General features: G+C 36.2%; 3 protein-coding genes across 3 annotated transcripts; 1 reads left to right on the top strand and 2 right to left on the bottom strand.

Moving 5' to 3' along the window:
• Positions 1-4,373: 4,373 nt before the first annotated feature.
• On the bottom strand, positions 4,374-7,771 carry F4807DRAFT_74497 (P-loop containing nucleoside triphosphate hydrolase protein). The gene is made up of 7 exons (XM_048003430.1): positions 7,274-7,771; positions 6,984-7,212; positions 6,869-6,928; positions 6,503-6,814; positions 6,244-6,448; positions 5,462-6,178; positions 4,374-5,409 (listed from the first exon to the last, which is right to left on the bottom strand). Exons 1-7 carry the CDS (start codon positions 7,411-7,413, stop codon positions 4,661-4,663), a joined length of 2,412 nt encoding a protein of 803 aa, XP_047854784.1. The 5' UTR covers positions 7,414-7,771; the 3' UTR covers positions 4,374-4,660.
• A 671-nt stretch (positions 7,772-8,442) lies between these two features.
• F4807DRAFT_467365 (heterokaryon incompatibility protein-domain-containing protein) lies at positions 8,443-11,229 on the top strand (the record flags this gene model as incomplete). Its single annotated transcript, XM_048002481.1, has 4 exons — positions 8,443-9,477; positions 9,520-9,546; positions 9,912-10,490; positions 10,530-11,229. The coding sequence occupies 4 exons, from the start codon at positions 8,443-8,445 to the stop codon at positions 11,175-11,177; spliced, it is 2,289 nt and encodes a 762-aa protein (XP_047854785.1). The 3' UTR covers positions 11,178-11,229.
• Positions 11,230-11,352: 123 nt separating this feature from the next.
• On the bottom strand, positions 11,353-12,549 carry F4807DRAFT_467369 (NAD(P)-binding protein; the record flags this gene model as incomplete). Its single annotated transcript, XM_048002482.1, has 2 exons — positions 11,353-11,476; positions 11,642-12,549. The coding sequence occupies 2 exons, from the start codon at positions 12,547-12,549 to the stop codon at positions 11,353-11,355; spliced, it is 1,032 nt and encodes a 343-aa protein (XP_047854786.1).
• Positions 12,550-14,195: the final 1,646 nt, after the last annotated feature.

Below are 14,195 nucleotides of genomic sequence, written 5' to 3' on the forward strand. Positions count from 1 at the left end.
ATTAAATTATTTGTAAAAAAAGCTTGAATTTAAAAAATATTAAAAAATAAATTAAAATGTTTAATAAATTTAATGTAGGTTAAAGTTTTTAATTTATTGGATATTATTATAGTGAATATTATAAAGGATATTAATAATGTAGTGGAAAGTTTATTAAAATTAATTAATGGATATATTAAAGTAGTAAGAAAGTTATATTACATTAAGGGGAAAGTTTTTTTATGGTGGTTGGAAAAGTGTTAAATAACTTGGGAAAAATGGAAGGAAGCGAATGAATTAAAATCTTTTAAATTAGTTAAAAAAGAATTTTTAATAATTTATTAAAAAGTATAAAATGAATTTTAGAATAAATTTAAAAATGAATATAAAAATAATAAAGATTTAATAAAGGTAATAAATTAATATAAGCTAAATTAATAAATTAAGGCTTCCTTGATTATAATAAAAAATAAGGTAATTAAAAACATAAAAAAAAAAATAAAATATTTAATAAATATTATATTATTCCATTTTAACCTTAATAATAATTTCCCGAATAAAGCATTTGCCATTACAAGGAAATATTTATTATAAAACATTAAAATTATAAAGAAAAAAGTAAAAAAATATGTTATAAAAATATTATTTACCTTATTAAGGATAAATATAATAATAATAAAATATTTAAAAATAATTTAACCTTTTTTTACGGGATATTATATAAAACTATTAAAAAAATGTTTAAAAATAAAAGTTTTTTCCAACATATAAAAAAAAATTAAAGTGGTAATAATATTAAAAGTAGATAAAATAAATTTTATAACTTATAAAATATAAAAGCTTATTACATTATTATTATATTTAAAGAAAAGCTTAAAAAAAATAATAATAAAAAAAATAATATAAATAACATTATAAAATAAATTAATTAATTTATAATATATAAAAATAATATTTAAAAAATTCATTATAAACTTAATAATAAACTTAATATATAACATTAAATTTACATTAATAAATAAAAAAAAAATAATGTTAATTACTTTAAATATATAAGAAACTTTTAATATAATATTTAAAAACAAGTTGTTGGATTATATAATAAAGTAAGGTTGGTTTAAATAAATATTAAACTTTATAAAAAATTTTTTTATAAATAAAAAAGTAATTACTTATTTAAAAAGGATTATTATTAAGGTTAAAAAAATGAAATATAACATTTTATAAAAATTACCATTTTCTTTTATATTATATATGTTATACTTTAATAAGTTATTAAAAAATAATAATTATAAATGGGGGTATATAAATAATATTATAATATTAACTTTTAATTAAACATTAAAGGAAAGTATAAAAGTAACTTAAAAAGAAATAAATAAAATGTTAAAATATAAAGAAAAAAATAAAATAATGTTTACTTTAAAGAAAATAAAAGTTATATATTTTATAAAAAAAAGGGGTAAAAAAAACCTTGTTATTAAATTAAGGAATAAAGTTAAAATAAAGCTAATATTACTTTTAAACTTAAAAAAACTTAACGTTTTATTAACTTTATAATAATTAAAAATTTACTTGGATAAAAAATTAAAATATAAAAAATATATTAAAATTAAAATAATAAAAGTTATAAAAATTACTAATTATATTAAAAGATTTTTAATAATTAATAAAAAATTTTTAATAAATAAATTATATAAAATAATCCATATAATACTTTTATTAATTTTATTATATAATTATAAAATATAATATAAAGAATAAATTAAGCTACTAAAAAAAATTACTAATAATTATAAGAAATTTATAAATATTAAACTAGAAAAATATATAATACTTATATATAAAGCTTTTTTAAAAATAATTAAAAAAGTTTTATTAATTTAAAAAACTTTTTTAAAAAATACATTATTCGTAATAATAAATATAATTATAGTAAATATAATACTAAAAATAACATAATATTAATATGCTTATAAGCTATAAATAATTCATAAAAGCCACCCATTAATAATTAAAATAATATTTAAAAAAATATTTAAGGGAAAAAAAATAAAGTAATTATAAGCGGTTTATATAAACTTATAATTAATAATAAAACTATTTTTATTAATTAAAAAACATAAACTTTACTTACCCCGTTTTAAAATAAAATTAAAAAAAAATCCTACTAAAAATAAAGATAAAAAAATAATAGCAAAAAAATTTAAACAATAATTTTAAAAAAAATCCCTTTAAAATATTATAATATTTTTAAATGGTTTTAAAACGAAAAAAGGCTTAAATTATAACTTTATAATATATAAAAAGCATATTAAAGTCGTAAAAAAGAAAAAAAATATAAACCTATACAAAATAATATTCAATACTAAAACTTTAAAAACCTTTAAAAAATTAAAAAAAGTAATAACATTATTCTTAAAAATAAAAATAACCTTATACATAAATAATATAATAATTATTTAAAATATATAAAAGGATATCCTAACTATTTTTTAAAATATAATTATAATAATTTATAAAATAATAAACTCATTAAATATATCATTAAAATAATACCCTAAACATTATAAAATAAAAAATAATAAAAAGATAAATGCTTTAATAAAAAAAGGTACAATAAAAAATCCCCTAAACCTAGCATTAAAACTTATAACAACAAAAATTAAATACTAGGCTAAAACTTAAATTAAAAACATCACGGCGAATTAGTATAAAAGGGCAAACATTTTTAACAACTTTTTAACAACAAAAATTAATTATAAATTAAGGAAAGTTTTATTAACATTATAATTATTAAGGAAAATTTTAAAATAATATTTAAATACCATTTTAATATACGGGGATTATAAGTAATATTATAATAAATTTAATTACTTATAAGTTAAAATATATTACACTTATATATTTTATAAAAACGGTAGGAAAAAAAAAAAATTAAAGTATATAATACATTATAAAAAATTAAAAGTTACCCTGAAAAAATAACTTAAACCTTTAAAATTAAACAAAAAGCGGGACAACTTAAATTAAAAAAAAAAAAAGTTAATTAATAAAGTTTCATAAGCTTAAATTAATTAATTCTTTAAAATAATTAACTTATTAAACCTAGTTATTAAAAAACCCATTAAAGTTTAAGAAATTTTATAAAACCATTAATTACTTTACGGAAATAAACCCACCTTTCCAGAAAAAAAAGAAATAATGTTACATAATAAAAAATAAAAAAAAACGAAAAGCCTTAAAAGCTAAAGAAAAAAATAACAAAGAGGAATTAAAATATAAAGCCTTTACAAAGCTTATATAACTTTTATTTATAAATATTTTTTTTATATAAACATTTAAAAGTTTAATAAATTTAATAAAAAAAAAGGGGGGGAAAAAATAAAAATATTAACTAAAAACTTAATATTTAAAATAATTAACCTTTACCGGAAAATATAAATAAACTTATAAATATAAAAATAAAAAAACCTATTAAAGGAACCATAAAATATAAAACCTTATAATCACTTATTAAACTAACTATTTAATTTAAACCTATAAAGCTAGAAAAGTTTAAAATTAAATTAATTAATAAATAATAATCGCTAATCAAAGAATATTAAACCCCTAAAAACAAGGTTTAACATTATAATATCATTAAAACCTTTAGTTTTATATATATTAAAGCTTATCACGTCCCATACCCCCAGGGAAGTTACAAAGAAAAGCCCACGCCCGTTCGCTTAAACAGTAAACAATACAACAATAACAACAACAACAACAATGGGTATTCAGGTCTTAATGCCTTCTCGTAACCTTTAAAAGCTCATTTATACATTACTTCTACTTCTTCCAATTTACCTTAATTCCAGTAAAGAACACTTAGATTATTAACTATATCGAGTATTAATAGGTGTTCAGGTCTTAATACTTTCTCGCGGCCTTCAAAAGCTCGTTTATACATTGCTTCTACTTCTTCCAATTTACCTTAATTCCAGTAAAGAACACTTAGATTGTTGACTATATCAAATATTAATGGATATTCAGGTCCTAATACTTTCTCGCAGCCTTCAAAAGCTCGTTTATACATTACTTCTGCTTCTTCCAATTTACCTTAATTCCAGTAAAAAACACCTAGATTATTAATTATATCGAGCGTTAATGGGTGTTCAGGTCCTAGTGCCTTTTCGCGGACTTTAAGAGCTCGTTTATACATTACTTCTCCTTTTTCCAATTTACCTTGATTCCAGTAAAGAACACCTAGATTGTTGACTGTTTGGAGCGTTGATATGTGTTCAGGTCCTAATGCCTTCTCGCAGCCTTCAAAAGCTCGTTTATACATTACTTCTCCTTTTTCCAATTTACCTTAATTCCAGTAAAAAACACCTAGATTGTTAACTATTTAAAGCGTTAATATATGTTCAGGTCCTAATGCCTTCTCGTAGCCTTAAAAAACTCGTTTATACATTATTTCTACTTTTTCCAATCAACTTTAATTCCGATAAACAAGACCTAAATTATTAATTATATCAAGCATTAATATATGTTCAGGTCCTAATGCCTCATAGCCTTAAAGAACTCGTTTATACATTGCTTCTACTTCTTCCAATCAACCTTAATTCCGGTAAACAAGACCTAGATTATTAATTATATCGAACATTGATGTGTGTTCAGGTCCTAATGCCTTTTCTCTACCTTAAAGAGCTCGCTCCTGTAGTATTTCCGCTTTTGCTAGTTGACCTTGACGCGCATATAATAGGCCTAAATTCGACCAAACATATTCGACTCCTTTATTCAACTGTATGGATTGCTCCATCCTTGTCAAGCACCGGTCGACGTGCTTTAGAAGTCGGCGCTCAATCAACCAATATTCCCTAGAGTCCTCTTGTGGTACGTGCCAGGCGACACATTCCATGGCTACCCGTGCCATCTGCAAACCTTCTCCATGTGGGTCCTCATTTAGTATGTGCTGTGTCCATAAATGTACACACCCGTGCATACTATAGCCCTGTGATTCCCCCGCTCTTTCTTCGATCGATATGTCTGCCTCTATCAAGCCATGATCATGCAGTACGCGGATGGCCTTATCAAAGTTGATTCTGTCGCCCACAATCCCCTGAAGGTATTGAGACTTGCGTCTTTCATGTAATAGCTCATACCACAAATCCTCGTGATCAAAATACGCCCACAGGCGGAGTAGTGCTGCCGACGCTGGATTTTGGTGTTTGATGTGTAGGAAAGAGATGTTCCAAGTTGAGTAAAGGGCACGGTCCTCGTATGACATGATTCGTGGAGTGCTCTTTTGTAGTTGCTCCCATGATTCCTTGTATAATGTGATATAGTCGGCAAAAGTCGTTGCAGGGACCCCCTTTAGGTATGCGCCAGCCGTCGCGAGGGCTAAAGGAAGCCCATCAAGAAGCTTGACGAGGTCCCCAGCATCTTTGTCTGTTGGGACGTGTTAGCAACCCAATGACCCGGTTACCGTTTCTATACGTACCTTGATCAATCTCCTCTCGACGGGAGGTAGAAGCCAAAATGTCGAGGCCACTTTTCGGGTCGGTCAGTTTCTTTACCCTAATATATTCACCAAGTTCGACTTCGGCAGATCTGGTCGTCATGATGATAGCGCCATGGTCAGTGACGGGAAGGAACGGTCGAATATCAAACGCTCCCTGGGCGAAGTACTCGTCCCGTGACGCGGCCTGGCTGTGTTCATCTACAAGCAGACCACGACCCGCATTTTCACTGCTTTCCCCGTTGAAAGGTTGAGGAGCACCGAACTTGGGATCATCGTAGTTATCATAGATAACGATCCAGCCATCATTAGCAGGCTCATCCAACCATCGTTTGACAGCCTCCACACATTCTTTGGGGTCCTGGTTCTGGACGGCATTGCTGACGTAAATCACCGGTGCACGATTGTGTATCCGTTGAGCTGTTTGCAAATAGCTCTGCTGCAACGATGTCGCGTCTCGTGCGTTCAGCCAGACCGCAGCAGTAAAGTGGTCTCGGTGACGCTTAATGTACTCTCTTGCTAGCTGGGTCTTACCAATGCCGCCGAGCCCATGCAGGATGACCGTCCGACGGCCTTCGGCCTTTCTTAAGATCCCATGCATTCGTTGGATCTCATCTTCCCTTGCTACGAAACGGGGCACATCGGTAACCTGCGATAAGTCGAGAGGCAGTGAGAACGAGGTAGGATTGTTTCTTCGCGCTAATTTAGAAACCACTGGTTAAAATAACTAATTCGACGTGGAGGAAACGTTTATCAGTGCCCACCATTGTCCAACCGGATCTCCGCCTCCCACCGCGACCGGACAGCTTCCACAGCGTCCTTTGCCATGATCTGCAGGTTCTCCGAAACTTTTCTATATCCCCTATCATTTCTCGAAGGATATTTAACCATATGGATGTGGTCTGAATAGATGGCAATTGGTTCGGCATCGGCCTGCCCAAGTACGACCGCCGACGCCTTTGGTACTACCTGCGCCTATTATTAGCCGTCTGCCAAAAGAGTGAAGTAGTATTCAGCACGCACCATCATCTTATGACCGAGTAGGGTGGAAGTCTCATATGTCTCGTAAGCAAATTTGGTCACAAAGTCGCCGCTAATCGGACCGTACTGGCCAAGTTGCTGTTGCAACAATTCGGAGTCTCTTTCTAGATGCTTTAACACGCGATCGTCGGCCGCTACAAATATAGACGCAATATTCACTAAGAAGCATCCTAGCTTCACACCGGTACCGCCTTGATGAGGAGTGCCCATGAAGATAATACCATAAGTCGAAGTCTTCACCGATCGATGTTCGTAATGCGCACCTTGACGGGCGGCGTCAGCGTGAATGAGGGCCTGGGTCAAGTAAGTCAGAGGGAAATCGCAACTTGGGGGAACAGGAGTGCTTGCGCTTTTGACCACAATGCCTCCCAAGCTATGAGCCACGAAAATGATCGGCCGTTCGTTGGACTACGGTGTGTTAATTTCCAATGCTGCCATGATCACATAAAGGGGGGCAACAGACGTTAGTCAGAGTTCGCATGCGGGTTAAGTCACCCACAAGCTCTCGAGCGTGGTCATATATATATTGACAGTTCACCCTATCACTAGCATGCGTGTTGGCATCGTAGCCCCAGGTCAGAATTCGGACGTTAGGTAAGTCTTTCGGAAGCAAGTCACGTAGCCAGTGGACATCGTTATCTGCGGTCCACGTGTTTTCTCGGTGACCATTCAGGCCATGAATTGCGACAATGCTAAGTAGTTAATAATTCAGTAAAGTCCATTCTATCAAGTGCATCAGGGGAGATTGCGTACTCGAGACTAGCTTCAGGGCCTTCGTACACGACCTCTAGCCCGTGAGGCCATCCAACGTCCGTCGTTGGCAGAGACCGCGATGCGGCACTGGATGCATCGTGACTTGATCTCTTGAACAACTTCTTTCTCCACGAAGGCATTATGAGTCTATGACGATAATTTCATAAGCTATTCTGATGAGGTAGAGGAGGAGTAGCGAATCTGGGCATCCTGCTAGCTAGAGCAGAAAAGATCAAGTCCATTAACCGCCTGCCTCGTGCGGCTGACACTGGTTATTGTTTCCGACCCCCTCCTCATTCCAGCGAATCACCGGTAATCTCATACGAAATCGTGCAATTGGTCGACAGCCCTCAAGAGCTCGGTAGGCGTAACATCTGAGGTACCTAGGTACCTAGGTACGTGATACAATTCGGTAAAATGAGTATTGATTGCCTTATCCCATATAGATATAGGCATATAATATAAGTGATAAAAGTCGATAAAAACGAGCAACTCCAAATCTCCTCTCAGGCCAAGTCTTCGTCAAGATCACGTGCTCTAACCTATGCATTGCCCAGGTGAAAGCTTAGGACGAGAGCGTTCATTGGAAGAATTGGTCGTTTGTGGACTCAGATATTGGCTACTAATAGCGCAGCTGTACTGTACGCAAGTAAAGTCACATTACACGATATAGGACGTTGTTAAACACCAGACTCCATGTTATGGAGCGGTTATTGTCATTCTTAGATCACGCAGGATTTGTCGACAGGGTGGTCGCAATTTATACCTAGGTACTGAATCTCCATCCTGGAAGGGCGTTTTAATACAGCATTACAGTGTATAAGAGCATATTCATACTGTTAACGTTTTATTTAAAGAAGCTGGTCGGATCGTTTCCGTGCCTACCACCATCATGTCTGGTGGCGCCTGTTGGGATATTAAGTGGCTGGAGGTTTACCCCCATTATCCAAATACAATAACTCTATCACTTATTATATGTAGGTACCTGTGCTTATTCCAATACCGTTTATCCAAACTAAAAGTTCTCAAAGCCTTGTATCGAAACCCTATTATGGACGACCCTTGAGAAGGATATCGACGCCTCAGCTAATAACCCTATTCTATTCTCTGTTCAACTACTCGGCCTCGGGCACTGTCTCGAGAAATAAATTGGTACTTCGATCTCCAACATGTCTAACGCCGGCCTGTGTCAAGGATGCCGGACAATATCCTTTGGATCCCTTTTTAAGGGGTCGGGGGACCACTATGAATACGCATCGAAAGAAACGAAACTCGGCACTCTAAGGAGAATCTGGTCGGAAACTTCGTGCCAATTCTGTGGGCTCGTGAAATACACGTTCGAGACGCACTGGGGCAAGAAACCCGTTGAGGTGACTTTACTCTCAGATGCTTGCCCAATAGTGTATATGTATTGGGGACCCTTGGATGTATATCACGATGATTCCAAGAAATCCGCTAGTAACGATATCCCCTATTATATCGATTTCGGGTTGTTTGATCTGACCAACGATGAATTTTCCATGCTACGCGCTGAAAGGCTAGGCCGAAACTATGATGCGAGTGTTATTAGCAACCCTCGAGTGATTGCCCTACGGAATAACCAGAGTACGGGTAAACATCCACAGCATTTTGGGAGGACTGTTCAGCCGGATGTGATCGATTGGTCTATACTTAAAGATTGGCTAGCATCGTGTTCATCTAAACACTCCAACGACAAACTTGTCAACCTAGTAAAGCTAGAAGATCAGCTGGAGCTACGCGTCATCGATGTATGCCAAGCCTGCGTTGTAATCCTTCCTCGCGGGGCACACTACATCGCTCTGAGTTACGTATGGGGCAAAGATCAAGCATTGAAACTTAAACGAGATAATGAGTCATTTTTATCTACGGCAGGATGCTTCAATAACAGGAGATTCTGCCCTTCCCGGACTATCATAGATGCGATGCAGGCAGTGCGCTATCTAGGGTTTCGTTATCTCTGGGTTGACGCTCTGTGTATAGTGCAGGACGACGTTCAAAATGTTCAGGCAAACGTGGGGCAGATGTGCCGGATCTATAGCGAAGCGCTTTTGACGATTGTCGCAGCGGCTGGCAGTGACGCAGATCATGGAATACCTGGCGTATCTCCTGAACTTCCTCGATCTATAAAGCAGAAGAGAGTTACCATTCAGGGGGTTACTATATCCAATCGGCTTTACTCCGATGTAAACGCTACTTATTAGAATAAAAGGGGCTGGACCTACCAGGAACATGTTTTACTTTTAAGGCTTTTAGTTTTATTATATAGCGATAAGTGCCACGCTTTTAATATATATAAAATATAAGATTATTAAATTAAAATAATTAATTTATTAATTATTAAAAATAATTACCAAGTTATTATATATATATAAAATTAATTAATAAAATATTTATAAACGTTTAAAGCGTTAAAATTTAAATTTTAAATATAATAAATTAAATTTAAATAATTAAAATAATTTTTTTTCGAAAAAAAAAAAAATTTAAAAACTTAAAACCCTTAAAAAATTATTATATAAATTAAACTTATATTTTAAACGTATTCCCTTTGTTATAAATCTTCACTTCGTTTTACGTCACTTTTTGTTGTAATAAAAGGTGTGATTACGACGAATAGTTCCATACGAGCTATGAAGGAACACACTTCACCGCATTTGACATTGCTTCTAGGTTGGATGAGAGGAACAACGTATTTGAAGTTTACGCCCTTGCCGTATCCGAATATACAAAACGGTCCATCACCAATCCTATGGACAAAGTCAGAGCTTTCGATGGAATACTAGGTCGGCTATATCGACCGTTCAAATGCCCGTTTTTCTTCGGCCTCCCGGTATCAATGTTTGACATAGCACTACTCTGGATGCCGGTGGGCCCATGCACGCGTGAAAATTCGACCTTCCCAAGTTGGTCTTGGGCGGGTTGGAATGGAGCTGTGGCGTATGATTACATTGAGACGGACACGCTGACAAATCTATGCGAGCATACCGTCAGCCAATGTAGTATAAAGACTATCGAGGCTGACATTGAAATATGTCACTCAGCCACACCTGTGGCAGCCAATATTACGTTGATGGAAGACCAAAACAACTGGACGCGACATTATGATGACGAGGCGTCCGAGATATACTACCAGTTTTCAGACTACCGTCTTTCGGAAAAGGAATCTCGATCATATAGATATCCGCGTCAGCTATGGGTCACAGGACAATAAATCAATCATCTCTTGTCTAATGAGTTGTCTCCGGTCCTGCGCATTCAAGGGCAAGTTGCTAGACTTCGTCTTACTGGACAACACTCTGGATCTGCCGGTACTGTTGCAACTTGTCGCAATGACCACCATGTTCAGTGCAACTTAGCCATTCTAGATGCTAAGGGTCGGGCTGCTGGAAGGGTGCTTGTAGATGCGCGCACTGTGCCTCAACTCCAGAATCGAGAACACGGGTTCCTAGCTCTCTCTCGATCAACCCTCTACCGCAATGACATGGACATTAGCTGGGATGAGCAATCGAAGACCTTTAAGTCTTGGGTAGATGCGCCAAACCCAGAAAAAGAGGGGATTCAGGAAGCGGAATATGAAGAATATATTAAACCATTCGAAAATTGGATTGCGGGTGACTTATCAGCGGCAGATGGCTACACGATAAATTCTGGGTCAAACTTCAGGGTGGATAGGTCAAATGTTTTTAAGAAGGACTATGATGGCCCGCAAGAGAACAGGGGCCCTTTTGACGCAAGATATTACAGCGAAAAAGTCTTCTGGCCTCTATTCAACGTCCTATTACTATCCGAGGAGAAGAATGGCAGGGTGGAGAGGCGTGGGATTGGTCAGGTCCATATCGATGCATTTCAAAATGGTAAAGAGGAAGAGATCTTGTTAAGATAATAGGAGAACAGCAGTGACAACATTACAATTGCTTATGGTAAATTCATTATGCACCTTGAGTAATGATAGAAATATCATCCAAGTCGTGATATCGGAAAATCCAAGTATCGCCTCTACTTATCCTCGTAAATCCTCCAACTGCGTTTCACAAACCCCATGAAAAGAGCATTCAGCTCTAAGCTTGAGCTAAGCTCTCCACAATTTCTTTAACCCCCGCGGAAGACAGTTTTTCCATCGTTTCCTTCCACAGCTGTTGGGTCAACTGCTCTGCCTCTTCAGAATACACAAAAGGAGCCATCCTAATAGATTTATGTAAGTCTCGTCATCAATATTTTGGGGAGGGGGGGTGGTAAGATATCAATTCATAAATATCAGCAGGAGTTTACCCGCCAGTGCTAACAAGGGGCAAGATAGGGGCAAATCATCGACAACTAAAAGGGGGGGGGGGGGGGGGGACAACTCACGGCCTCAGCTTTCCGTCCTCAACATACTGCCCATGCGAGCTCTCGTCTTGTCGGACGGCGGCATCCACAAGCGCACGAGCACCTGTTGACAAAGAACGGCAGATAATGCGTATAAAAGCGTTGGAGATCGCACTAGTCTCGCCGCCCATCATCCCGCCCCAGCAAAGACCGGGGTTAGCGCAGTTAATGACAGCCAGCGACGGGGACACCCGCTTAGCTATTTCAGACACGAATAATTGAGACAAAAGCTTGGTGGTGGAGTAGCGGTCGAATTTGTCATAACTGGCTTCCTTGTTAAAGGCCTTTAGTAGTGGGACCTCGTTCCGCTCGTCAAACTTGGCCCACCCAGCCATGTCAGATGACACGACGGTGATACGCCCCGGGCTGGTGACGGATTTGGTATTCTTGAAGATGCGGAGGAACAGAAGTATTAACAGAACGTTTGACAAGTAGTTTATTTGCAGGACCTCTTCGTGGCCCGTCTCTAGGTTTAGGGCAAAGTCGGTGCGATTGAATGCCGCGTTGAGAATGACAATATCAGGCCGAGGTTTCAGATCTTCGGCCTGCTGTGCAAAGGCTTGAATAGACTCGTATGAAGAGTAGTCAAGCTTCCAGACCTCAATGGATTGGCCAACCTCAAGCACTGTCGTGAGGGCTTCTCGGGCAGCTTCGCCCTTAGCTTCATTGCGAACTGCAATGATAAGCTTGCTAACACCGAGATTGAGAAGGTGTCGTGAGCATTCAAGACCCAGACCACCATTGGCCCCTGTCACAATAGCTGTTTTACCGCTCAGATCAAAATCGCGCCGAGATAGTACTGGTGGTCCCCCAAAGAGTTGTCTACGGAGGAATTGTAGCTGGCTAGCTTGCTTTTCGGGCGTGATATCGAAAGAGATTTCTTGGGCCATCTTTTCGTGTTGGGCGTTGTTTGGGTGTTGATACCATGGCTAGGAAAGCGGATGCTCCAAATATAATATAGAAACCATCGGTGAAGCCTGGATTCACGCAAGGGTCCGTGATAGCCGTCTAGTGTGATACACGGATGTAACTAACATGCTTATCTCTGGGATTTCCTATGTGACGTGAACGAATAGTAACGTGTTTCAACTATCCTCTCCCGAGGAAGTGCAAATTTAGACCAAGAAGATCCAATGAATAGGGAAATACGTTCCACCAGCTGATTCAGTAGAAGTCTCATTGTATTGTTTGCCTTCAATTTGTGGTGACTCCTCTTATAGTCGGGAATAGCACTCGAAGCTTTGTAACACCCTCCTTATACTAAGCTCCAAGATAATCATATTAGGAGTATAAAATACTTAATACGATAAGGTATGCTTGCGGATGTCTTACTTTACAAGCCGCTTATATCAATCTATTATAATGTGGTACAATTGTCATGCCACATGGTAGAAAATCCTGTAGCTAGGCACTTACCTACCAGGTATCTAGCACCCAAGACGCCCCAAGCAAGGAAGAATATGAATATTGGTACCTAGAGAAGCCACTTTTACATCCATAATACACTTGGTCTTAGAGTACTGAATTCAAACTGAGAGTCCTTAGGTAGTTAAATGAAAGTAGAATAGATACGTTTGTGGTTGGGCAAACGCGTACCCCTATTGATGATCAACACCCATGTCAGTTGATTACTAATCCCTTATCAGGGGATGACGGACGTTAAGTACCTAGGTACCTATCCTTCAGAGCAACGCCGAAACTAGAATGAATAGGTAGTAATAACAGCATGTGTAATTTATAGAGGATGATTAGCTCACCTTAGCTGATACATAGCTTGGTAATCTACCTCAATTTGTTGCTTTCTTAAGTTGTGTTAATACCTAATGTCAGAAGCCTCCGTGAGAGCTGATAGTTAGAGATCTTGCCAGGGTTAGCTAATAGCCTAGAATGATCGGGAGTTGGCTTATATGAAGCTGCCTTATTGGCGGTTAACCCTTGGCTACAGATAAAGGAAGGTTTATATATATATATATATATATATCGTATCCCCTGGAAGGGAATAGTCAAAGTTCTTCGCGCAATAACGTTGTTATTCCTTAGCTCTTTGGTTCCGCCTCATGATACCTACCAATCTATTAAGTACCAACTTAGCAATTGTCAGGTATCTACAACCCGATGAGTCAAACAAGGACATGGTGAAGTTTGAAAAATACCAATATAGCATATATTTAGGGATTTCCCCTGATTATTCTATAAGGAATTTAGTATTTACTTGGTGTAAAGTCTCGACTGTTTGGGCATTGAGAAGAAGGAGCTTGAATCGCTTCAGTGCGTCTTCATACCAGTAGAGAAATGAACTAACATAATATTATACTCTTTCATTGTTACATATAGGTACCTATGCAGTCGTGAGATTCTAAAGTTTTCCTGAGCACATTGGTTTTTCTCATGACTATGAAATTCTTATAAGCCCTATTTATAGACACTACATAGGTAGTATGTTATCACATCTATCAAGTTAAACTTTTCCTTTTCAAGCCAGATACCTAGGTATGATTAGCTTCTAACTGAAGCGCCCCTTTGAATGTTAGTATTC

Source organism: Annulohypoxylon truncatum (assembly GCF_022578515.1).
Source record: "Annulohypoxylon truncatum strain CBS 140777 unplaced genomic scaffold F4807scaffold_14, whole genome shotgun sequence".
In the NCBI taxonomy this organism is placed as follows: Eukaryota; Fungi; Ascomycota; class Sordariomycetes; order Xylariales; family Hypoxylaceae; genus Annulohypoxylon; species Annulohypoxylon truncatum.

What these genes read in the sequence shown, in the direction of transcription:
- F4807DRAFT_74497 (XM_048003430.1), bottom strand. Translation starts at nt 7,413, where the DNA reads ATGCCTTCGTGGAGAAAGAAGTTGTTCAAGAGATCAAGTCACGATGCA. An exon ending in GCATGCGAACTCTGACTAAC is followed by an intron (nt 6,929 to 6,983) that starts GTCTGTTGCCCC and finishes AACACACCGTAG; the next exon opens with TCCAACGAACGGCCGATCAT. An exon ending in TACTCGGTCATAAGATGATG is followed by an intron (nt 6,449 to 6,502) that starts GTGCGTGCTGAA and finishes TAATAGGCGCAG; the next exon opens with GTAGTACCAAAGGCGTCGGC.